The sequence below is a fragment of the Cavia porcellus genome, unplaced genomic scaffold, assembly GCF_034190915.1.
Source record: "Cavia porcellus strain 051 isolate PalLab524CR breed Dunkin Hartley unplaced genomic scaffold, mCavPor4.1 scaffold_19, whole genome shotgun sequence".
Taxonomy (NCBI): Eukaryota; Metazoa; Chordata; class Mammalia; order Rodentia; family Caviidae; genus Cavia; species Cavia porcellus.
Window position 1 is genome coordinate 3565120 of NW_026947502.1, and position 27363 is coordinate 3592482.

Genomic DNA, 27363 nt, shown 5'->3' on the forward strand with positions numbered 1-27363 from the left:
TTAAGCAACTCCAACCCCTCAAACCATCATTTTCTGTAACTAAAAATCAAAGAATAGGTGTAAGATATATTAATATTCCTAACGTTTCCTAACGTTCAATGATTGAATAGACACAGCTATGTAGAAGAGGAGATCTGAGCCTACTTTAATAACAAGGTGCAAGTTTCTGATTCTATCACAGTTTTACAGAGATGTGTCTTTAAGTAAAGCTGGTGGAAATCTGAAATAAATTTCACTTAGTGCTGGAAATCTCAGGCATTAGTGGATCTAAGGAATTAAAACCATCTTCTAGTTCAATTTTATAGTATAGCTTGGATACAAGCTACCTTTTTTGAAAAACAATAAATGCAATCTTTATAAATGTATCTCTCATCCATTTTTATTTATTTAGATAATAAATTTACTTTTGTAAAATATGGCATTTGAATACGACAAAGTGGACACCTGAATCACACTGGTTAGGTCTGGGCCCACGATTAACAGGTTGTAAGACTTTCCACCTTCCCAGCTGCACAAGAGGAATAGCTGCATCTGTTCACAGATGAAACAATTAAATGAAGTAATTCATTCTGAGTGCATAGAATAGTGTGAAGCACACAGCAAGTATTCAAGTATTCACTACCATCAGCAGCACCATCATCTAACTGAATCTGCTTAACTTTATATATAAAAAGGGCTGACAGAATATTAATAGTGGAAGTTTAAAAAAACACAACAAATGCTAGTTCTATCACTACTTCACCTTGTTAGCAAAAGGCATTTGTCAGGAAGGTAGGTTGACAGAGTTAATAGAATGCATGCTATTTTATATGCGTGCATTAATGAGGAAGGATGCAGTAAACATTAAAGAGTTGCACAACCTCCACTCCAGTTGTGTTCATCTCTACACTTACCCCAGACTCCGCCACCTCTTCTTCCTGTAAGCAAGAGCCACAAACATTGAAGCATGTGTTTGAAAAGGAAAGCACAGAAAAAAAGACAGTTGATAGTCAGAGAAATTGCAGACAGAAGAGAACAGAAAAATTTCACCAGAAAAAATAGTTTAACAGTACAATGACTTTAATGAAATGCAGGACGGTAAGATGAGTTATGGTACTCCCTGAAGGTCAAACCCTCAAAGTATATAGCTTATATTTTACAGTATGCTTTAGATTATGCTTTTACTATCTAATTCATTTGTAAGTTTATATTAATAAATTTAAGGGAAAACATCAAGTTACTGTAAGTTCTGAATTGTTTTTAGAGAAAAACCTTAAAGAATTTTTAAATCTTTTGAAAAGACTTTTGAGCTACTAGTTTAAATGAATTTACAAGGAACTTAAAGATACATAATTTTAAGTGCAAAATTTTGTGATAAAGTATTTTACAAAAAGTTTTTGCCAGCAAATCCAAATTAAAATGTAAGTAAAAATACATTATCATAGTCTTCATAACAGTATGTGTCTTTAAGGTATTGTGTGAATAAAAACAGTGTCTTTAGCATGCTGATTACTGTTCTAAGAAAAGGGGTTACTCTGCTCATGCTAGATTTATCTACCCTCCAATTGGACAAGCATTTCCTTAAAGAAAGAAAGGTAACACATTTCAATACTGGCTGACAAAACTGATTCTGGAAAAATTCAGTCCAATCTACACATAAAAATTACCGAGTAGCTTAACAACTTTTTCCCTTACACCTTTTTTTACTCAACCCAGGCTATTCTTAAGAAAGCATCCAAGTTTGTTAATTTCCACATCAGATTTTTTCCTTTTCTTCTTCTTTTCAAGGGGAGGGAAGTTGAACTGGAGATTGAACCCCAAATCTCATGTAAGTGTTCTAGCATTGAGCTAAATTCTCATTTGGAGCTGGGAATAGTGACCCATGCCTATAATTCCAGCACCTCAGAGATTGAGATGGGAAGGTAGATCAAAAGTTCGAGCCCAGCTTGGGCGATTTAGCAAGACTCTGTTTCAAAATAAAACATAAAAAAGGGCCAGGGATGCAGCTGAGTGTGAAGGCCCAGTACAATATAGTCACATAAAAAGACCCTGTTTTGATACAGGGTCTTACTGAATTGCCCAAGCTGCCCTGGCATCTAGGCTAGTTGGGATTACAGAAGGACACCACCACACCTACACCTTTGCTCATTTCTGAAGTACAGCTAGTACTCCAACATGAACATATGATGTGTGTGTATTCATTCATAATTCATTGTGTCTTCAGGGGCCAGACATGCGAGTAAATGAAGGTCTATGAGACAAGAGAATGGCAAGGCTAATGTGTAAGAACATGAAACAGAAACATAGACAAAAATAAAACCAAATCCTCCTCCAGGTGTGCTCTGGTCTTACTGCTTTCTGCTCCCATACTGTTGAACACATGTAGTTATCCCAAGGGGTGGAAAAGGGATGGGGAGACAGAGCAGATCTGGCACATCCTTTCCTCCACTTCTGAGTATCTCAACTACAGCAACCATCAGACTGACTGTTATAAACACCAAGACTCCTACACTGTGATACAAACTAAACACAAACAACAAAAAAGGTCTTGACACACTGGTTGTTCAGTTACAAAAACTCCAACTTTGGTTTTTAAAGTACCTACAAGTATTTAGCTTCCTGAGCAGAGTACATTTTTTCTTAAACCACAAGAATTATGCCTGCCTTTATAGTTATTTTGTTTTTAATGTCCTATACAGAAAAGTACAAAACAAAATTAGGCCAAAAATTAAAACTATGTCTAATTATAGCCTGAGAAGTGTAAAAATTACCGAGTAGCTTAACAACTTTATAAACTTCACAGATATTTCAGGAAGCCTTTATTATACTACAAATTAATTTTAAAAGGTAGCCTTAGAAGGTCAGATTAATACAGAATACAAATATTTACTTATTTTTAATAAAATGGAATACGATTAAAATTATACTCTACATTCTGGGAGAGTGTACATTCAAATAAATAGCATCATAATTTGAGGAAAAAGACATGTTCTAAAAGAATGAAGTGTAAACTTGATGAAAAAACACATGCAGACTAATACTTCATAAACAGATGAAACCACCTGACCTTTGATACTTTCAATGAACATTAACCATTTGTTAAAGAAAAATACAGAATTACCCATATACTAAAAAAAAAAAAAAGTAACCCACAAACCAGGGGTCAAATTCTAACATTCTACAAAATTGCGTTAGGTTTTACCTTCTTTAGCTGTAAACGAAAGGCAAATACCACCTACCTGTTATGGCACTGTACACCGCAGTAAGTCAATCTTTTACAGCTTTCAGGGATACAGCCTGAAACTGCACGTGGGCCACAGGTTTGCCACTGCTGCTCTAGACTAATATATGACACTGATAGGGGCAAAGCGCTTAGTTCAGTGCATGAATGATAAGCACTGTGATGATTATGACACCATTCTGTAACACTTTAATACACTGCTGTGCCATACCTCTGTCGGAACATCATAGCTGGGTCCATGTTAGCAGAAGTCATGCGAACAACTTGACGGATTTCCTTAGAAATCATTCTTAGCTTCTCAAAGTTTACTAAACCATCTACTTTGGAGTCATTTCCTATAGGATAAAAGTAATTTTTTTAACTCTTAAAATTGAAATAACATAAAGTAGCAGAGTTCAAATTATTATCCTTGTTCACTACAAATAAGAACTTTATTGATCTCAGAGAATGACCTACTGGGAGAAATTCTGTTCCATAGGGGAATGATGATTACGAACACAGAAAGATGATATATCATGTATGTCTTAAACCACTTTTATTACTTATAGGCACACCCATAAAACATACTGCCATCCAAATCTGTCTTTCCAGATGGCTTAGCCTACTCATTAGCAGGTGCCTACATGTACTTTTTTCTTTTCTTTTTAAAAATATAGGGCCTCCTATGTAGTTAAGGTGGCCTTGAACTCACTAGCCCACATTGGTCTCAACTCACAGCAATACTCCTGCCTCAGCCTCCCAAATCCTGGGACTATAGGCATGCACTGCCACTGGGCAGTAAGGATACAGCACTTGAAAACAGACTTTAGTCAGAGGTCCCACAATCACCTATAAACTTAATTATTAATTAACCCAGCCTGCATATTTTCTTTGGCTTATACTATTTTAAAAACTGTTCAATGGATTAAATAATTTAAAAAGAAGACAGCTCATAGAGGTAAGGGATAGGGGATGAGAGACTAACACTGGGTTTATTTTTCAAATGAGAAAAGCTAGTTAAAACTAAGCGGTGCTGCTTTATAGGTGTACATACCCTCCAGTATGGCATTTGCCATTTCTCACCCAAAATCTGAATTATGAACATCACTTTAATCATTAACACAAATTTCCCTGTTCCTAAGTTCCACTACTTTTGTTCTGTTAAATAGTTCTCCAAGGAACATTCAGATATCTTTCCAAAGGGTGTATCTGTCTGCCCATTGCAATGCTTTTTCATACTTAACTTTATGTTTGGGGTTTCTTTGAGAAAAGGTCTCACTATGTAGTTCAGGCTGGACTTGAAGTTGCAGCGATCCTCCTGCCTCAGGCTGGCCTCTAACTTTGGTGACCCTTCTGTTTCAGCCTCTCGAGTGCTACATTATGGCATGAGCCACTATGCCTAGCTTCACATTTGACTTTAACGGTGTAATGCCATTTTTCTCCTACGGGAACCCTTGAAGGCCTCCAAGGAATTCCAAGGCTTTGAAACTCAGTTTTAGAACCATGGAAGTCTGGAATAATGATAGTTTCTAAGTGTAAATAGCACCTATATATTAGACAAATTGTTCAGAGAAATGATTTTCAAAATCACTGTGAAGTCATACAAGTATGTTTTGCAGGAACATGTCAGAGAGATTAATATAAATTTTTGCATCTGGAGTCATGAGCTTGTTACTCCCAGATTGCTTGCGGTTAGTTTGAGGCATGCGTATCAATGTATTTCGATAAACCATGAGCCTCATTTTTAAGGATAAGTATGCAGGGAAACAAATACATTGTGCCTTGTAATAATTGTAGGAATTTGGAAATCTTATCTAATTTAATCTATAAGATCCTCTTCCAGTTTATTGTCTATATGACTTACAAACTATGTGATTTTTCCCAAATAAATATGTTTTTCCAGGTTTATTTTGTACTATTAAAATATCAGAAAAAAAAAAGATTTGAATAAGAGATAAGTTGATAAACTTGTCTGCAGTCCCCAGAAACATTTATAGGTTTTTAAAATAGTTCAGATATATTTGAAAAATGAGAAAAAGGAAAAAAGTGGAAACAGTTTTGTAAATAAGGAGGGGAAGATGGGCTGAAAGGAAGGTAGAGGATTGGAAAAAAAAAGAGAATCAAGTTCTATCATATCAAAGGTACAAATTCCTTATGATTAATGTAATCATTATGTATATTTAAAATATACATATTATGTAAACCTAAGTAGTAAAAAAATTCAAAACTATATATATTTGAAGACTAGAATAATATTTCTATATGAAAAAGAGTGGCAGTGAACGAGGAGTCAGTAAGACTAGGTAATTAGGACAACCTTTTTTGCTGAGATCAATTAGAAAAGCCGGACATAAATAATCATTTGAGGCACCAAAGAGCTAGTAAGTTGGTAAAAATCTAAAGGTGAATATGGAGGGTGAGCTTAGCATCTTCCCTTGCCTGCCCCCAGACCCACCTGTTCAACTGAGAAGAGGAAAGATGACCTGAAACAGTGAACAGAATCACCTGCCCTTTCAAGCAAGACAAGTCCAATAAATCTCCAGTGCTTTGGGTTGTAACTCCAAAGTACTGTATCTTAGAAGAAGATGGATATACCTGATGTTAAATTATTTCAAAATCTGAAAATGGATTACAGTGATTTTGGATTGCTAGTGCCCTTAGCTGAGCAAAGTTTATTCCTTTTAGAAGAACAGAATAACACTCAGGGCCTTTTGCCAACTTCTCCCCAGTCAAAAAGGAACAAGCCAGATGTATAGAAAAGACAACATGACTGAAATGCAAAAGAAAAGAAAAAGAAAAGGAGACAATAGAAAAAGAGCTGCAAAAGATCCATGTTATAGAGTAGTTGGAGACAGAATTTAATATTTTAGCTCAGTGGCGTAAGTGCTTGCCTGGCAAGTGTGAGGTTGTAAGTTTGAATCCCAGTTCCAAACAAAACAACAACCCCCCCCCCAAAAAAAAACTATGTTAAATATATTCAAAGATATAAAAACCATACTAGCACTCTGAAAAAGAATATGGAACAAAAAAGAAAGAAATTACTTTTTTAAAAAAACTGAAATTATGAACTCAGTGATGGATATAATGGTGGGTTAGAGGAAAAGAAAATTAATAAATCAGAAATTATGAAAGAAAATACCTAAAATAAAGCAAATGGTGGGTTAGAGGAAAAGAAAATTAATAAATCAGAAATTATGAAAGAAAATACCTAAAATAAAGCATGATGAGAAAAAAAAGGTGAAAATTACAGAAAAGAGTGTAAAATAATAGAGTATGTTATGGCTTGTGTCTATATGTACCCCCCAAAGCCTCATATGGTCACTGGTGGGGCTTTTTCAGAGGTGGCTGGTCTAGGGTGTGTGAATACTAAATTAGCCCACTGACTGGTCTGGCATAGTTCTGGGTAAGGTTAAGGGTCCCCCACACTAGATATGAGTGCTTCCTGCCTGCCTGCTCTGTGGCGCTCCTCCATCACACTACCCTGCCTTGGAGCCAGCCAACTAAGAGCTGAAACCTCTACAAAATGCAAGCCAAATAAACCTATCCTCCTTTACCTTTGGGTGTTGGGTATTTTCTCTCAGCAACAAGAAAAGTAGCCAAGACAAGGTACAAGGATCAAATCTGACAAAAGTGAGATTATAGAGTTTCTTTGTAGAGGTCCCAAAAGGGTTTAATAACAAGACATCACTACTGGAAAATTTAAAAAATGGAGGGAAAAACTCACACATTTCAAGATGTCTATAAATACTAATTCAGAGATAAAGCAAAGGCAAAAAAACCAACCCTTCCATCACATCATCTCAACATTAGAGGGAAAACAGGAGGTACAGAAAAATAAAATTGTAATTGCAGTTATCAAATACAGGCAAATTTTAGGCCCAGAAACAGCAAGTAAAGCCTGACAGATGACCTCTTAACATTAACAATGGAAGCCAGATGACAACAGAATGCTGACTCAAAATGTTGAAAGAATCAAAAAAAGTTCTAAAATGAAGTATAGCCATTTTCAAATAGATACTGAGGATTTTCTATTACCAGCAGACATGCACTACAGGGAATACTAAATAAAGTATTTTATAGATCAAACAGAAACCAAACCAAATAAGCCTCTTAAGCCAAAAAAGAACATTAAAAAAACACCCCCCCCAAAAAAAACCAATAACAAAACATTAGAAAATATGCAGGTGAGGTTAAATACTGACTTCATCAAGTAATACCCACATCCTATGGGACTTAAAGAAATAGCAGCAACATCAGAAAGTTAGCTGCAGGGCATAAGTGCCTGCCTGGCGAGCGCTAGGTCATGAGTTCCATCCCAGGTACCAAAACCAACCAACCAACCAACCAACCAAACAAAACTAGCAACCACTGTATAAAAACTGGGAGATTAAGCCAGGCATGGTGGTGCATACCTGTCATCCCAGCACATGGGAGGCTGAGGCACAATGACTGTGGTGAGTTTGAGGCCAGTATGGGTTACAAAATTATTTCATGGACAGTCTGAACTGCATAATGAAACCCTGTCTCAAAAAGACAAAACAAATCAAAACAAAACTACAGCATCCAAAGTCAAGATAATGATTATTGTGAGAAACTGTAGCCCTATCTTTTCCAAAAGATATAAACAGGAATGCCTCCATCTTAGACTCTTAGGTCACCCGAAACAGCCCTAACCCTCACACTGAAATTATGAGAACACCTAAATTTTCAGAACACAGTTCAAGACCTAAGATCGCTATCAACAGCCACAGACTTTCAGTCTCATTCCTTCTCCTCCGGTTAATCCTCCCCCTCAGAGATCCTACAGATCCTCAGGCTGCCTAAACTAGCCAATTGGGCTAGACCATGAATCTTCAATCCAGCCAATGGGGAAAAAGGCCAGCTGCTTCCCATGCCTTAGGGCTTAAACTCTGGCTGCCTGGCATCCCAGTGTGCTCCAGCCTTTCTACAAAAGTAAACTTTAACTCTGCTTTGTCTAGTCCTCTTGCTTGCTGTCTGTGTGCATTCTTTCTGGCAACAAACTACTTGAGTCTTGGGGTTCATTTCTAACATTACGTTTAGGGCAGAGGATAAGAACAGTAACTGGGAAGGCATATGCACAGGGCTTCTGACCATATACTGTGTTTGAGTGTTGGTTATAAAATATTTGCTTTGTGAAATTTCACTTAGTTGTTCATTTGTCTGGGGGAACTTTTTTGTGTACGTGTGGAGTAACTTAAAAAAAAGTTGGAAGGGAAGACATTACTAAACAAAAAAATATAAACAAAGAGTTTGATCTTACTGTATCAGGGTTACATTTGGAATGCATAAACAGTACAATTTATTGCTATAAACAATATAGTTTTTAGGTGCCTAAACCTTGCAATAGATTTATTTCACTAAAGCTATTAAACTGAAGTTATTTCACTAACCAGTAGGTTGGCATATATAATGAATCATATTGCTAGAGAATTAGCTGAAGCTAAACATGCTGATTTTCAACAAAGTTTTAAATACCTTCATGAAGAAATGTCATATCTTTCTTGACAACGGGGAAGAGTGGAATGATTGGAGGCTGCATGCTTTGACTACTAAGAATATTTCTATATTTTGCCATGTTTCTAGATGGATCAAAAAGGTCTTGCAGGTCTTGGAGATGTTTCTCATATTTGCTTGGTAACTTTTCCCAGGTACCTCTGAGCCGTGCTACAGGTGCCAGGTTCAAGCCACTGTCAAAGATGGGAATAAAAACGTTAAAAAGGAACTTGGGGGAGAAAGTAGACTGAAGTCAATAAATTGCATATATCAAGTTCTAAAAAGAGCAGGAATCTCTAACATGTTGAATAAGCACATAATTACAAAAAAAATACATAACAGGGACTCTTGTAAGCTTAAAGCAAGGAGAACCTGCTTCAGAAAAACACTACTTGCCTATAGCTATCGCCTCATATAGCCCTTATTTCACGGTTTGCATGTAAGTGATACATGGGAATATTTCTATAAAGTAAACATGGAACTAAAAAAACTGATAAGCATGAGAATGTTGTCTGCTTTACTTAGAAATAACTTTACAGAAACAATACTCACTTAGGTGGGTAAAGTAATGCTGAGAACTGTTAATTAGGCATTTTCCCCCTCTGCGATTGTGTCCACTTAATGTCTCTGATTCCAAAACTTCCATTCCCCTATGTTCCCACCTTGTCCCCTAAACCTCCAGATATTCAATGTCTCTTTTCCATAGGGTGCTAAACAAGTTCAGATATTCACTAACTGGAAACAGTAATTCATGACAATTAAGCTTTATTCCCTATTCTTTTACTTCTGTATTAACCATCTGATGGGTAAGGTAACAACTGAATTGTGTGTGTGTATAAAATATAACTTGAGTTTTCTCTTCTGTTAAGCCTTCTTTATTTTCAATCACCTTTTACTCATACCACAATACTTAAAATTGTCTCTTGACTTTTGATGCTAAAATGAGGAGTTAAGAGTCCTTTGGTTCTCTGCTCCTCCGAAACCATCCTCCCACCAAAAAAACAAAACGAAACAAAACAAAAACTACAGGAAAGATGAATAACAGAAATGCAGATTCTAACCGCCACTGAAACTAAAAAAAAAGTCTAAACACATTAGGATAGATAAAAATAGCCAACTTGAAACAGGAGCATAGGAAGATGCTGAAAAATTATGCCCTCAGAAAAAGATTTCTTTGTAAGATGACAAAACAGTTTTCAAGCAGATCACTTCCTCTGAGGGTAACATTATTAATTTCTCATTTGGAACATGACAGTTCACAGGCTGATCAGGGTAGATGGGGGTGGATAATTTTCTTTACCATGGAGTTAGGGAAAGGGAGAGTGAACCAGTACACGAGCTGATACATTTTGGTAGGAAGCTGTTTAAGAGTTGACAGGACAAAAGAGAGAAAGTGAACTGTAATCAGCCCTAAAGCTGCCAACTTCCATTTCCTGTGAAAAAGAAAAGGGTGTAACAATCACACTCAAGGCCAATCCCTGGTAGCTGGGAATTCTTCCCTCATTCCTTTCTCACATGAACGTCTAGCAAACAGCAAATACAGGAAATCTCTCACTGTTTAAAAGGAGGAAACACAGTATCTATAACATGTAGATACAAGGAAAACAAAGAGGATAAGGTAGAAAAATGCTGTTGACAGTAAAAAATCAAAACTGGTACTAACTGATGACCTGCCATGATTTCAAAGAAATAAAAAATTTAATGAAGATTTTAACACATTGATGCAAAAGCTTGGGAAAAACATGTTAAGAAATGTTGCTGAAAATTAACTAGGAGAGTCTGGAAATACATAAAAATAAAAATAAAACCAAGAGAGAAATGAAGAATGCAGTGAAATTTAGTAATCAGTAGAAATGGAAAAGTTGAGAGGGACTGGAGAGAAAATGATAGCTATTCTTAGGCAGGTGGTTAGACATTGGCTTGAAGCATATATAATAGCATGGTTTATAGCCAGTTATAGCTAAATGAAGGAGATGGCAGTGTTTAATTATTTGTTAGGTCTGAGATTTAATGTGATCCTACAGAACACAATTACATTTTAAGGCTACATGTGCACTTTCCTTCTGATATCTGGGCCACATGGTCACCTATTTCCAAAACAAGCATATGGTATTCCTGAGTGATCTATGCCCAATGATATCAGAAAGCCAAACATTCTTTAAAGAGTGTCCTTTCTTGGGCTGAAACTTGATGCAAATTTCTTTTATAAGTTTCTTAAAGTTAGGGCTGGGGATTTAGCTCAGCGGCATAAGTACCTGCCTTGCAAGCAGGCGGTTGTGAGTTCGATCCCCGGTACCGATAAAAATGAAAAAGACAAAAAAAAAAAAAAAAAAAAAAGTTTCTTAAAGTTAAGGCCCCTGACCATCTGAAAAACAGGAAGACATTTTTGAAGTAACTGATATTCCATAGTAACTCCTAAAATAAATGTTGATAAACGTAACCACCATAGTCTCTTGAAGCCCAGGAATAACTCTTGAGTGTATAGAATGGTATACAGCTCACACTCAGTGCACATGACTTTGTGACACTGCCTGCCATCTTACCTGAAGGCTGTCCCAGCTTCACAATGAGCTCTACGTATACTTCTGTACAGTCAGCTACGTGTTTTGACTGAACCCTTTCATCAAAAAGCCCAAAGAACCAATGAACTAGGAGTGAGGTGCCAGTTCCTCAGTGTCAGGAACCAGCTTCCTAGTGATAGACACGTAAGACAAACAAAGAAGATATAAAAGTTGTATAACTGGTGTTCCTAAAGAAGAAAGTAAAAATAATGGAACCAAAAAAAATACTCGAAGGTACAATATGGAAAACTTTCTAAAGCAAAGGTAAGATTTACAACCACAGAATGAAAAAGAAACCATAGTTTTGGAAAAACTGATACAGAACTAAAAAGAAAGAAGGAGAAAGAAAGGAAGGAAGAAACATTCTAAGTTACAAATCTGCGAATGTAGCAGGGAATTAAAATTCAAGCAAACCTTAGGAACTTATATAGCCATATAAAATGTTAGTTGAAAAGTCACTCTCTATGAAGTCCCCAAGAAAAAATATGTGAAGACAGGACTCTACATAGCTTGAAAAACTATCACTCAATTCAAAAGCACCGTTCCTAAAGAAACTTTGAATATGCTCAAAAAATATAATCCCCACAAAACCTTTTTTAATCAGTGACCAATCAAAACAAATTTCAACCAAGGATAACTGGAGAAATTATAAGAAAGAGACTCTGGGGGCTGGGGATTTAGCTCAGCAGCATAAGTGCCTGCCTTGCAAGCAGGCAGTCGTGAGTTTGATCCCCGGTACCGATAAAAAAGAAAAAGACCAAAAAAAAAAAAAAAAAAAAAGAAAGAGACTCTGATGAGTAGTTTAAGACTTTAAAACAAGGAGTGAGGCTGGGCTGGTGCCACATGCCTGTAATCTCAGGCATGAGGGTGAGGCAGGTGGATCACTGTGAGTTTGAGGCCAGCCTGGGCTACAAAGTGAGCTCAAGGCCAGCCTGAACTGCACAATGAGACTGTGTCTCAAAAAGACAAAACAAGGAGTAGAGGCTGATGGGAGTCAAGAACACAAAAATAAGAATGAAGAAAAAACCGTAGCTACACAGAAAATTACAAGAACACAGCCTGTTAATTTGCTCAATTCTACAGATAAAACATAATATATTAGAGTCATCAACTGTCAAATTCAGTCCACTGTGTGTTTTCATAAATAAATTTACTGGACCACAATCTTGCCCATTTGTTTACTTACTGTTTTGGGCTACTTTTGTGATACAGTGGCAGATTTCAGTAGTTTCTTAAGATAGACTATTTATCCTAGAAAGTCTAAACCACTTCCTTTGCAGGAAAAATGTGCTCATCTCCATTTTAGGAAACACTGAAATTGATATAAAACTCTAAAACGACGGCAGAGATTATAATAGAGTACCAGGTGTCATAGGTAAATTCTTTTCAAGTCTCAAACCTTCAATGCTATTTAAACTGCTGCAGAGCACGAACAAAAGAATGGAAGCCTACAAATTTTATCAAGTCATCACAGTACTGATATTAAAATTCACAACTAAGCCACACAAATCAACAAAGGACAACACCATCAAATTTACCTGACCATATGGAGCTCATGCTAGACTAGAAGGGTAATTCATTCTCAGGGCACTATAAAAATAATTTACCATACTAATAGTAAAGAGAAAAAATTATTGTCACTTTAGATATTAAACCATCATATAACCTGATATGCATTCCTAATTTTTAGAAAATCAGTAAAAAAGAATTAAAAGCATCACACAGTTCTCAACTGAAAGCCCCTGTAATACTTCAGATATTAGAAATCAGACTAACCTGAATCCCCCCAAAAAACAGATAAATGGAATAAAGAAATGAAGTTATCAATATTTGAAGGAAATAAGAAAATCAGATTGTATAACTCAAAGTCCCAAAAATATTAACTGAAAAATTATTAGAGACAAGAAAGCAGTAGACGCTTATGCAAAAAACTGGTGTTCGTGTCCAACATTTAGGTAGAAGCAAAAGCCAGCGAGAAACTACAAGGACTCCACTCATAACAGCAATAAGTGATGTAAACATTCAAAAAATGTTCAACATCTACATGAACAAAGCACAAACTCCACAGAAGAAACAAGAAAATTAGAGTAAGTTTTCTTAAAGTAGTTAACTTAATGTGATCATCAGGAAAACACCCATAAAATTTTCTAAAAGAACCAACTGAACTGGCTCTAAAGTGTAGATAAAACGAACATGCCAGAAACAGCTAGGGAAAAGTATGAAAAGAATAATGAAAGGTTTGACATCATCAGATCTTCAAATCTTTTAAAGCTTTAGCAATCAAAAAAGTAATGAACAGACAAATCAGTGGAATAATGAGTGCCAAAAATAGACACAACAATGTACAAGACTTTAATATTCAATGATAACACTATTTTAGGAGAAAAGATGCAGTAATGCTGGATAAATAAGCCATGTGGAACAAAGTAAGATGTATTCTCTCACTGCTTACAACAAAATAGAATTCAAGATGAATAAAAAAGTAATATAAACCAAACTACAACACTACAAAGGTGCTAGAGCTTTTATTATATATTCACTGACTGAAACAACCTCATGAGACAGGAACCACCGTGATTCCTCATTTTAGAATGCCGAGGCTCAGTTTTGCTAGTAAGTGCTAACACTGGATTCAAACCAAGGCAGTTCTTTGCTCTTCACCATAGGATTCAAAATGTAGAATATCTTACAGAAATGATAAATTTATACAAAAATACAAAGCTGCAGCATGGCAAAAGGAAACACAACAGCTAGATGATAGCAATTTAGAGATAACCATAAATAACATATACTCGATAGTACAAGATATTTTATAGATATTTTAAAAATTAGACAGGTTTATCAATATTAATGTAAATAATAATCTCTAAGATAGATTAAACAAAATAAAACAAGTAGGAGAGAAATGTGGGTGGGATGGGGACTGAGTGGGATAGAGAGCTGTTTTCATTCTGTGCTTTTTTATTGTGCAGAACTTTTTCCATATATATAATGTCTATTTAAAATTATGTACTAAAAAACCCATACTATTTAATTCCAGTCTGAACTTACGATTCACCTGCCCGTCTCTACTGAAAAGTTATATGTTCTTTCATATACCTGAATATAAAACAATACAAAGCAATTATCTTCACATGAACCACAGAAGTAAATAACAAAAGTTCTTTGTAACAAAAGAAATCTCTTCACCAAAACAAACCCCTTTACCCACACCCCAGGTCTTTCCTACACCCTTCTTGGAATTTTTGCTTATCATTTCTTCTCAAATCACTCTTCTCTTGGTTTTGTGTGTTTTTTTTTTTTTTTTGAGACAGGGTCTCACTATATTTCAGGCTGGTCTCAAACTCATGGCAATCCCCCTGCTTCAGTCTCCCAAGTGCTGGGATCACAGGCATGCGCCACCCTGGCTTTAATGACCTCTCCTGACTGTGCTGCTGATTCTATCTTTGGCTGGACTCTTGTCAGTAGCCCACACTGAAGATAACTACTTTTTTTTGTCTTTTTCCTTTTTATTGGTACCAGGGATTGAACTCACGACTGCCTGCTTTACAAGGCAGGCGCTTATGCCGCTGAGCTAAATCCCCAGCCCCGAAGATAACTACTAAGGTGTGTTTTCTTTTTGGTACCAGGGATCGAACTCACAATTGTGCACTTGCAAGGTAGGTGCTTATGCGGCTGAGCTAAATCTCTGGCCCTAAGGTGTGATTTTAAATCCTCTACAGTTTTCTTTCTACTACCATTAAGAGAGTCCACCTACACTCTTAGTGTCAATTTTTTTATGGAATACTCTAAAATTGAGTCTCTCTCAAATCCTTCACTCATGTTTTCTATACACACAGCTAAATTTCTAGCCTCCCACGTACTGCATTTACAATGATGTCTTTGTCCTCAATTTGGATCTGTTTTTTTTTAATGGTACTGGTGATTAAACCTAGGGCCTTCACAATGAGCTATATTCCCAGTACTTTTTTTATTCTTATTTTTCAAGCCGTTTTGAAAATTCTGAAACTTTGTTAAGTTACTAAGTTGCCCTGGCTGGGCCTGAACTTGCAATCCTCCTGACTTAGCAATTCAGAGTGCTGGATATTAGGTATGTAACATCACCCCTGGCTAATGCAGGTATGCATATATTCAGCTGCTCATTTAAAAATTTTATTTTTATTACATTTTTGCAATATATAGTGATTACATTTTATAAATGAGAAAACCAGCCTTCAGTTTTCTGCCAACATACTGCTACTGCAATGAAAAAGGCATGATTCAAATATGGGTACAGCTTGTTTAATATGCCTAAAAAAATCTAGTTCAAGTGTAGCCACTGGTTAACTTCAAGAATTATCCTCTTACTGGAGAGAGCCATGTTTAAAAAGTTCTCAAAGGTTCCATTTTTACCATGCGTGGTGATATATGTGTATAGTCCCGGCACTCTAAGAGACTGAGGGAGGAGGACTGCAATTTCAAGCCAGGGCAACTGAGAGTGACACTGTCTCAAAAATGATTTTAAATATAATTAAATAAGGCACTGTGTGGGCCCTAAGTTCAATCCTCAGTGTTGGAAGAAAAAAAAAATCTCACTTTTATCTTACTTAAGTAAGATAAAGCAATAAGAAAAAATTGTAAGTTCTGTGGGTGACATGAATAGGTGGCACTGAGTAGAGTGTAGGTGACTCTGGGTAAGGTGGAATTCACTGCTGTATACGAAAACACGGCCTTTTAAATATAGGTAATTACAACTCTTTTCTGCTTTAAAATCAGACTTGTTTTAAGAGGACTCCTTCTACAGATCTGCATGGGATGGGTGAGAATGGGAAAATAAATTACCTATAACTGTTTCTGCATATTAAGCAGGCGGAAGGTAATAAGGAGAGGTCACACAGCCACGGATACAAGCTGGGCACACACATTTCAAAGGACTTTTATAAGTCTAACAGCCTACCCTGCTTGAGTGACAAGACATCCAGTGATATCTCAAGCAGTGTCCTGCAAAAATGAAAAGCTCACAAACAGTTGCTGCTGTTGGTATTCCACCAGAGCACTTTAAGGTCAGAGTATACATACTGTGGTTTTTCTTTTGTTTCAGGCAGGGTCTTAGACTACGTGTCAGCACAGCCAGCATCACTCTGTGATTTCCCAGTGCCAGTGTAGCAGCGAGACCCAGTGCCTGTGTCCCAAGTCTGACAGTGAAGACCATATACCCCAAAAGGGTACAGTGACTTCAATGAGAAAAGAGAAATGGAAAACCAACCATCCACATCCATTAAAAAAAAAAAAAAAAGTCATAGGAACATGAAAGAAACCAACCAAAAAGTCAATACCACCAGGACATAAAGCATATCAAATCTAATGATGCTTTGATAAAAGCTTATTGATTGAACTCTTCTTTTCCTAGGCATTTAGGACCTAAGCAGGAAATGATTTCATGTTTAGTATAAAAAGCACACATAGATACTTGTAACTATTTGTAGAAACTTACCTTATAACTGCGAACATAGAATTGAAATTTTTACATTCTCGACAATGAAGTGCAATCTTAATAAAATGTTTAATAATTTTCATTCGTTTGAGCTGATTTGATTCTGTTAAAATCTCTGAGGCAACCCAGAATGTCTCCTGGTTTACAGTGTCCTCAAACTCCTTCAAGTGAGTATTTCCTGTTTTGGAGTCCAACTTAAAAATGTCATCAATGTACTCAGTAGGCTCAATGTTACGAAATAAATCAAAGTCCCTCATTGACAATTGGGTGGCCAGCTCGATGGTACTGAGCTGTAGCATGGACAGCTGGCTTTCCTTAAGCAGCTCCTGAGCATCTTCATCTGAGCATAATGTTTCTGTTTCCATGTTATTTTTCAAATAGTACCTAAAAAGGAAAAAGTTTTTTTTTTTTTTTAAATAAAACTGATCATAAATGTGGTGTCATTCACAGCAATACTTTATCATTGCTCTCAAAAATTCTACTGTAGCCGGGAGGGGTGGTGCATGCCTGTAACTTCGGCACTCAGGAGGCTGAGGCAGGAGGATTGTTGTGAGTTTGAGACTGGCCTGGGCTACAAAGTGAGCTCAAGGCCAGCCTGAACTGCATAGTGAGACCCTGTCTCAAAAAGACCAAAAAAAAAAAAAAAAAGAAAAGAAAAAAAAAAACCCCCAAAAAATCCTACTAGTTTACTGAGTACACATCTGTAACCTCAGCTATCTAGAACAGCAAAAGGAAAACTACTTAGAAAAACAATTGTGAAAACAATTGTTTCTTCTCCCCCACACATGCTTATGTTTGACACATTTTTTATTTTTATTTTTATTTTTGAGATGGGAGTCTTGCTACTACGTAGGCCAGGCCGGCTTTGAACTTGCAGGGATTGTCCAGCCTCAGCCTCCTGAGTGCTGGGATTAAAGGGGTGTGCCACTACACCCAGCATAAACAAATTTATAAATTATTACATATACAATTCAGACACATTGCTGTTACTCAGTTTCTTCCTCTGCAAAAACAGACTGAGCACATTAGCAGTTCTAAGATTTTAGCATGATTACTTATACATTTTGGCAAGCTGGCCTCCCTTTTATTCTCCCTACTCTAGAGTAACCCTTAAGAAAACCCCACAATTCTACTTATATAAGCAAAAGTTTGGAAAAAAGAATCCCTACTTTAATGAGAACTCAATAGTAATGATGATGTTTCTGCTTAAAATACCTGTTTTAGTAGAATCTTCAAAAAGTACATCTACAAATAAGAACATTTGCTAATAAGCATATTCACCTTCCATTGAGTTGAATTCGATCAGCTAATTTGGAGAACTGGTCTGGAAGTCTTCTCTGCTTTATGACGCCCTCGGGAGTAACAGAGACTTCACAGAGAGAGTATGTGTCAGATGCACCAGTCAAGCCAAATTCATGAACAGCGTGACAAACCACTTCTTTAGCTGTAGTATCTTTACTGATGATAATGTAGCAACTTTGCTGATCTGCTTTGAAAACTCTTATGACTTGATCAGGAATATCTATATAAATACAAAATATGCCTTATTAGTTTCAAGAAAATTACTTTTAAAAATGCTTCAAAAAGCAATGTGGAATATAATGATTCCTCTAAACGTTAACATTTCTGTTCCAGGCAGGAGATTAACCAAAGTAACTACTGCATTTACAAACAAAAATGTACTTTTCAGGTGATAAAATACTAATACATATTTGCAAACATAAAAATTGGAAAAAACCCAAATGATTTGAAAGCCATAATTTTCTCATTTATTATAACATTTATTATAACATTATAACATTATAACATTTATTATAAACATGCTGTTATCCTTCTATAAAACTATTTTTAATGGAGGCACAGTATTCAGTCCTATATATTTTGTATTTTTCAATTATCCAAATCTCTAATCATGGGCATGTAGAGTGCTCACCATTTTCAATTATGGTAAATTACATTAGATATAGAGATCCACCCCATAAAAACTAGATAAACCTTTGCAGGCAATCTATTTCCTTAGTAAAACCTCTCAAAAATAATTGCTGAGTTGTAAGTCATGCATATCACCAGAGATTTTGAAACATATGACCAAAAAATTCCAAAGAAAAGTTGTAATAGTTTATAAATCTAGAATGTAAGAGAGCAAATTTGGTCACATCCTCATTCGAACATCTTAACAAAAAATGTTGAGTTCTGCTTACCTACTTTGAAAGCCCTATCCTTTTCCTCCCTCTAAAAAATACGTCATTTTTTAATTTTTCATTTCTTTGGTTATTGATGAGATTTGGTAATTGGTACTGTTTACTGAGCCACTAGTATTTCTTTTTTTTTTTAAACTCCCTTTTGATATCTTCTATGCTTTTTCCTACTGAAATATACTAGGTAGCAATACTTAAGTCTATTATCAAGTGGCAAAAGTTTTCATAGTTTTATATTCTACTTATGCAGAATGGTTTTAGATGCTTCTATAGTTAAATATCACAACCTGTTGGGGCTGGGGATTTAGCTCAGCGGCATGAGTGCCTGCTTTGTAAGCAGGCAGTCGTGAGTTCGATCCCTGGTACCGATAAAAATGAAAAAGACAAAAAAAAAAAAAATCACAACCTGTGCCCTCGTGATTTCTGCTGTAAATTAATAAATTCCACCTCAAGATAATGTTCAGATGACAAGCACACATAAGTGGTGTATCCTCTTTTTTTTTTTTTTGTCTTTTTCCTTTTTATCGGTACCGGGGATCAAACTCATGACTGCTTGCTTGCAAGGCAGACGCTTATGCTGCTGAGCTAAATCCCCTGCCCCGGTGTATCCTCTTTATGTTCTGATCACACAGCTTGGCTAATGCTTCCAGAACAACGTTTCCTTTGATAACAGTTGGCTAATTATTGATGTTATCAAAGTTAAGTGAAAAGGGATTTATTTCCTACCATAAACAACTGCTATATTTTTCCCTATTAAAACATTATTGTTATAAAATTTTGTAATTATAAAGATTTCTTACTGTGATCTTTTCTGTGATGATGGTAGTGGGGTTGGGCAGGGAAGATTTTGGTGACTCAATTATTCTGCTTGAAAAGTGCTACATTCTTAGGATCATTTACACTATTAACCTTTAGAGGAAAAATTTCACAGATCTGTCTCGAGAGGAGAGAGAAGAAGAGAGGAGAGGAAAGGGGAGGGGAGGAGAGGGTAATGGAATATAGCAGGAAGTAAGTTTTACAGAATAAGGTAATGAGAACACAAAAATGCTTCTAGTACTAGAAGATTCAACTGAATATAATGCCAGGGAGAAGGAGTCTCAGCTATAAGAGGCCGAAAGTTCTGGGGCTGCTGTCAAGTTAGAAGGACAATGTTTCATCTTTTCAGCTTCTATTTTTAGAAGGATGTACCAAACTGTCTTTTCTTGATATATTCAGACTTCATATATTCATCAAAGTCAGACTACTATATGAGCCACTCAAATCAGAAACGCTTTTCTTCCCTGTGCCAGAAAGTAACTGTAAGTAGACAGAAATTTTGGTTTGCCATGAAAAAGCAAATGGAGAGTTTTAATTATCCCTTCTTACTCTTCAAATCAGGTTCAAACATTACAGCATTATTTGCATTGCTCCCACCCTCCTCTTAGTAATTCTTCATAAAAATGGGTCCTGGCCTGAAGAACTGGATGTTTCCTAAAGTGTTGAAGGTTGAGTATCATTAAGTGGTGCTAGCTGACCTTAATGGAATGGTCAGTATCCCTTTTATTTCTTCCTTCCACACAATTTATTCACAAAGACAGGGTGGGAATTTGCACATACTTCATGCTCTCTTCCCCTGATGCTGTAACACCTTGTGCGAAGGAACAGTTGTACGCACTGCTGAATAGGGTTAAACAGCCACACTCTGTTAAGGCCATCTGTTCCCCAAGTGAAGGAAACACTACTTGTAAATTATTTAAAATAAGCAAAGCAGATTAATGTGGTACCTTAAGAACAGATCTCCAAATGGGATTATCCAAAGGGTACCTCATAACTCAAAAACTGATGAATCTGTTAAGGTAATGAATGCTGACTTTGAAAAAAGAGACTAGAGAAAAACTTTCTGTTCACTGACATTAGTGACAGTGTAGACCTTTATTTTAGAACTGTTACCTATTTACTACATATATATTCTTTACAAACTTGTTTGATATAGTGGGACAACATATATGTTAAGCATAATACTTGGTCCAGTACATGACAAATGTGTAAATGTTATCTGAGGCTAGAATAAAGCTGAATCAAAAATGAAAAATGAGGGGGCTGGGGATTTAGCTCAGCCGCATAAGTGCCTGCCTTGTAAGCAGGCAGTCATGAGTTTGATCCCCGGTACTGATAAAAAGGAAAAAGACCAAAAAAAATGATCAAATCCTTTCAAATTTTAGGTATGAAGCTAAAATGCACACAAAAGTAAAGTCTCTGATCTCAAAGAAATTTACTTAAAAAATTCAACAGTGAATGGTATATCAATAAGAGATAATAATCAAGTAAATAAGATAACCCATAAATGGTCAGATAGTAAATATTTCAAGTTTCGATGGCCAAGAGTCAAATCGATAATTCTTGTTTCTGTTTTCTGCTATGTAGTTCAGCTTGGCCTTGAACTCTATGTATATATCCCAAGCTAGCCTTGATCTCACTGCAACCCTATCTCAGCCTCCTGAGTGCTGACACCTGATACATATCATGACACCTGGTAAAATATGCATTTCATAATTATTCATATAAAAAAGAAAACTAATTTCAACAGAATTGACAAAATTTAAAATATAATAAAAAGGCAAATACAAAATATGTAGAGATATGTGAAGACTTCGAATATCTACTCACAGGAAAATGGATAAAAGAATCTAATCAGTTGTTTATAAAACTTGGTAGAAGCCAGGAGGACTGATTCATGCCTGTAATCTCAACATTTTGTAAGGCTAATGCAGGAGGAACACAAATTCAAGTCTATTTGGGGCACTTTACCAAGACTTTGTCTTGAAATTTAAAAATAGTGAGTGAATACATAAATAAAAAGGGATGGGGATATAGCTCCATGAAAGGTCCTTGGTTCAATCCCTAGCACTGCCAAAATGGAAAAAAATTTTTTTTCTGGTAGAATTTTACATTCTAACATAGGAAATTATTCAAGATATTTTGCTAAACAAAATTCGTAAGTGGAAGAAAAGTATAACATTTCATTTAGGATAAAGGGAACAGCACACACTTTTTTTGTACAATGCAATTTCTAAAAGGATGTATTAGTAAATTAATAATAATCTGTAAATAGTGGGGAATGGAGAGAGATGTATCTCTATCCTTTCTCTGTATTTTTAAAAAAAATTATGATTGGGCTGGGGATTTAGCTCAGCGGCATAATCACCTGCCTTGCAAGCAGGCAGTCATGAGTTTGATCCGCAGTACCAAAAAAAAAAAAAAAAAAAAAAAGTTAAAAAAATTATGATTATATATTCCTTTATAATTAAAAATAACAAAATAACAAACTTTCAGTACAGAATTAAGTTTGCTACATTAAATAAATCAAATAAAGATTTGCTTTTTTTTGTCTTTTTGAGATAAGGTCTCATTAGGTGGTTCAGACTGGCCTTGAGCTCACTTTGCAGCCCAGGTTAGTCTCAAACTTGCAAGGATCCTCCTGCCTCAGACTCCCAAGTGCTGGGATGCGTCACTATGCACAGTTGCTCAAGATTTGTACTGTTAAATGAAAAACTAAGCAGAAAAAGTTCTACATTCAAATTCAGAAAAAAAAATTCAGTTCCAAATTTCTTTTAGCTACACTCTTAAATTCTTTAGGTTTCATCTTGTATTACTAGGTCAAAAGTTTCGAAATATTTTTCATTAGTTAAAGAATAGCATAAAACATTAAAAGAAAATAATGAAGAATAAATGTCAGTTAAGACTATCTTGTAAATGGAAAGGAAATTTCTGCTTCCTAGTTCATTCAATTCTGCATCTTTAAAAAAACCAGCAAAATATTATACAGAAACATGAGCAAGAAAATGCCAACATACTTACAGTAAAAACCAACAGCTGTATGCAGCAAAAATAAAGCAAAATCATAAAAAAGTCAGCAATCAAAAACAAACTGTTCAACAGTTCTGCAGTTTTGCTCTTATTTTAATTTTGATCTAATACTTTAAACACGAACAACATTGGTGTGCTCAAAATTGATTAGCATTAATCAAAATTAGCTCACATTATGTGACTATTATAATGTATGTATATAATATACATTGCTAATTTCAGTGCTGTAATTTATAGAGTTCAATTTGGAATTTTTTGCTAATATTTTTTCAATATAAATAATACCAGCTCTAGATAGATGGCCTTTTACATGCACATTTAGGGATTGAAAAATGTGATTTATAAATTAAATGTCTATGACATATGTGTTGATTTATATTTTTTCTTTTTCTTTTTATTGGTACCGGGGATGGAACTCACAACCGCCTGCTTGCAAGGCAGGTGCTTATGTCGCTGAGCTAAATCCCCAGCCCATGATTTATATTTTTGATATGAATATGTGTAGCAGATTGAGCCATATCAGGCTTTCTCTGTTTTTTTTTTTTAAGAAGCACCTTTAGTCCTGTTAAGATGTTTCTAAGTAGAGAATTATGCAATCACTCTGAAATCAAGTTGGGTAACCTCTCTTCTCTAGAGATTTGCATTTTATCCCCCATAAGGGTTAACGATTTCTAAATTTTAATAATCTCAACCTCATTCTGCTGTTTCCCTAGTGCTTTATCCTCTCCCTACCATCTCATTCCTTACTCTTTCAGCCCCGTTTTCTACATATGTCATGGCAACAATACAACTGTGAAATTCATTAAACTTGTAACTGTATAACCCCAAATACCTGCCTTGCAAACATGTGCACACTGAGTTTGTGAACACACTGCACTTGTGAACAGCCTACTGGTCTAAGAAGTACCACTGATGAACACACACAGACTTCAAAATAAACTTCTATTCTACCCCATGATGAACAACGTAAGACTGTGAAAATGTGCTGGGAACGTCTCAAAAATGAGACAGTGACCACAGCATAGGGTGCTTGGGCCTCCCAGTTGACACGAGTAACATGAGTTCAGCAGGGATGAATAAGCAAGCCCACTGGACATACAGGAAGAGAACCCTCCAGGTGGCCAACAACTGGGCAAAGAGTGGTGAAGGTCGTACCATACTGAAAAAGGGGTGAGTGTGGGGAGAACGTCTGGAGGCAAGAAAGAGGTGCACCCAGCCACACTCCTCACCCTGGAAGGGGTACTTCCTTAATGTACCTGACAGCAAACCCAGTTTGTAGTTCTACTTGTGGTACTTACTGCTTTCTTTTTAACAGTATCAGGCAAATAATTAACCTTATATGCTGATAATCACCTTTCTGTTAACTTCTGCTAAAGCAACTACAGTGATCTGTTTCATGTCTGAAGCCTAATACAGACACTGCCAGAAATTTCTGAGCAAGGTAATGATTCACTAATTGCTCTAGAAAGAAAACTTGCAGCTAAATAGCAGGTGGGATATGCAGAATCACTTTACTGGGTTTAATCATCTCTCTACTGGTTAAAGGAAGAAACAATGTACAAAGTGATCTTCACCAAGCTGTGTATGCCATATCCTGATATTTTCAAGTTGCTATAGTAAACTATTACTACACTTACACTTTCTTTTTTCTAATACTGAGATTTATGTAATTGAATTTCCTTTTCATAGCAGTGGCTCTTGAAAACTTGAGCTGAATCAGAAATACACTCATTCTTGTGGAAGCATTAAAAAAAAAAAGACAAAATTACTTCCAGTGCTAAGACAAAATTCAGTGTTTTAAGGAAATTACTAAGATGGCTGATGATATGGCTCAGCCTGGTAGGCTCAGAGTCCTGAGTTTGATTCCCAGTATAAAAAAAGAAAAGAAAAGAAAAAACAAAGCAAATTACTAAGAGATTTTTATATATCACAGAGGAAATAAGTGAGGCACTTAGATTAGAATAATCTGCCTAGTTCCTTTCAGCACTCTGGTTAACATATTTCTTGAATGAGAAGTATCTCTGCTTGAATTCACCTGCTTAGAAAACAATTACCAAAAGACACCTAGATCTGGGGTCAGATAAAGTCCTTTTAAAATGGTCTTCGGCTTTATTTCAGAGGAAGCACTGCTCAGTGCAGGTAAGAAGACAAAATCTTCACATTAGCTCAAAATCTTCACATCAGCTCATAATTCAGAGAAGGCACTACAGGCAAATCCAGGACTTGCTCCACAAAGCACAACTATTTACCTGTCCCCTGGGCACAGATGTGACCATGTAACTGACACACCAATGTTACCTGAAGGGTTGGAAAAGTCCAACATGCTGGTAGTTGGCTGCAGGAGATCAGGACTGCTGGATGAGAGTGTCCCAGGAATAGGCATTATAGCCAGGCTGTGTCTACAGTGTCTCGTTCCCACAATGCTGTCATCCTGTGACTGGCTCAGGCCTCCATCACTTCAAAGGAATGCCAGAAATCACATGAAGCGTTAGAGGGCACTTAAATAGCAAAGAGCTCTATGCTGTTACTAAGGTATACACAGCCACTTCTAAGTGGTAAACTAAACAATTTGATTACATTTCTAAAAACAAGACAGTTATAATGATGAAGACAGCAGTAAGACATTTTTAATAAATTCATTCAAATAAAATTTAATTTATACATACTTCCACTACTTTATAAAGAAAAGTCATGTTTAGTTTCTACTGTTTTTCTAAGAGAAATTACACCTAATTGTCTAGGGAACCCTTCCACCTTCCCCAGCCACAGTGGCCACTGATCTCTGTACCCACTGCACACAGCCAACACCACAGGAAAAGTCCTTGTCTACACCGTACCTTGCCTCCAGTACAGCAAAATCAGACAGAATGCAAGCCAGCAAGTCATTCCCCTCCACTGCCTCAAAAGCAAGCATTAATTAAATGGCCTTATTTAAGCAAACAAAAGATTCTTCCTTTAAAATAATTTTAGAAGTCTCACACAGCAATCCTGAATCCACTCTAAAAAACCAAAAACTGAAACATGACGCTATCACTTAAGTTTTATACAGCCCCCACTAGTAGTTTAACTTTGCAGTGAAACAGTTACACACAAACAGGACAGCAATACCAAAAAGACTTCTATCAGCATTAATAACCAAAATACTAACGAGCCTGTAAGGGCTAACCCTACGATAAACCAATGCTCTCTGTTACACTAACTCCATCTAAAATTTATTCAGTGCAGCAGTCTGCCCAACACTTGCTTAGCATACAACGAAAAAACTGAACTATCATGACAGAAAGGATTAAGTCAGAGTCTTAAAAATGCATAAGGAATATATTTAGAATAGAAGTAAAACAAAAGATTTAGACAGACTAGAAAGTGGCTCAGGATGGAGACTTTTGGGTGTTAAATCAACAGCTAACAGCTGTTAATAGCCAGATGCAAGAGAGCCAGGACAAGAGTTCAAGAGCAAGGCAGAAGCATGCAGACATGCAGGAGAGCAAAGACTTATGTTTTCTGAAAAAGCTATGATGCCAGACAGACCTGGGTTATTAGCTCTTTTGACTGCAGGCATATTTCTTTCTGTCACAGAACTGTGGCTTTCCTAATCTATAAAAGTGAACATATAATACTATCTATACCCCAAGACTACTGTAAGGATTAAATCAGGTGAAGTGGGTGAATATTTTGGCACAGAGGAAAACAAGATTCCTATTTTTGTTTTTTAATAGTAGCAAAAGTTTATTAAAGTGGAAAAAGAAACAGGTTCTGCAGAGGGAGGTTGGGCCAAATGAAAGCAGGAAAAGAAGTACAACCTACAGTGTGAGGCTGGGTATCCTGCTGTCTAGCAGAACAGCCAGATTCTAAGCCAGATTTCAATGAGTGAAACACTTTTATCAAAAGTAAAATGAGAATAGTACATACCTAAAAAGGAGAAATATTTATTTTAACTAATTTATGGAAAAAAACAGAGAAGGATAGCATAGACACAATAAAAGCCCTGCAGAAACAGAGAATATTACCAGACAGCAAAGGCAGTATAGTCTGATAAGGCCAAAGAAACATTTTCTTTATGCTTACCATAAACTGGTTCCTAATAACTAGATTTGCATTCTTAGTTATCACAGTTAAATGTTCTCAATTAAGAGGAAAAAAGAAAGCTTTTGTTTATATATAGACATGTATCTGTGTGTTTGTGTGAGATAGAGGCTATGTAACTCTGCTGGCTATGATGGAGCCCAGGGTGGCCTCTCCCAGCTGATCAACCCCTCCCCTACCATGCTGGGATTCCAAGCATGCGCCACACGTCCAGTGAGTTTTCAGTGAAAGGAAATCAGCTGCATTAGTTGCAGCATGGTACAGCTAAACCTACAGTCCAACTACTTCATAGTTTCCTTTTCACTTTAATTTGCAGGAATATTTTTTGAATTTTGTGTGTGTGTGGTACCGGAATTTGAACATCCTTTATCTCTTACCAATGCTATTTAATTCTGCTTTTTATGTTAACAGATATAATACGGCAATAATCATGTAGAGCTGTGTTATAATCCATGGTAATTAAGGTGTGAACATGTACATATGAAAACT

The 27363-nt window shown here is 36.2% G+C and overlaps 1 protein-coding gene across 20 annotated transcripts in view; it reads right to left on the reverse strand.

Moving 5' to 3' along the window:
- Rapgef6 (Rap guanine nucleotide exchange factor 6) overlaps positions 1 to 27363 on the reverse strand; it is a 221301-nt gene that overhangs the window by 25911 nt on the left and 168027 nt on the right. For 12 of the 20 annotated variants that reach the window (XM_063230567.1, XM_063230557.1, XM_063230569.1 and 9 more), the window contains 7 exons: positions 25090 to 25247; positions 22783 to 22797; positions 18029 to 18269; positions 16748 to 17131; positions 8696 to 8907; positions 3432 to 3555; positions 894 to 917 (listed from right to left, as the gene is read on the reverse strand). In XM_063230567.1, the coding sequence (XP_063086637.1) occupies positions 894 to 917; positions 3432 to 3555; positions 8696 to 8907; positions 16748 to 17131; positions 18029 to 18269; positions 22783 to 22797; positions 25090 to 25247 (1158 nt within the window). The remainder of the gene's footprint in view (positions 1 to 893; positions 918 to 3431; positions 3556 to 8695; positions 8908 to 16747; positions 17132 to 18028; positions 18270 to 22782; positions 22798 to 25089; positions 25248 to 27363) is intronic. The other 8 variants (XM_063230559.1, XM_063230570.1, XM_063230560.1 and 5 more) reach the window with 3 other exon arrangements.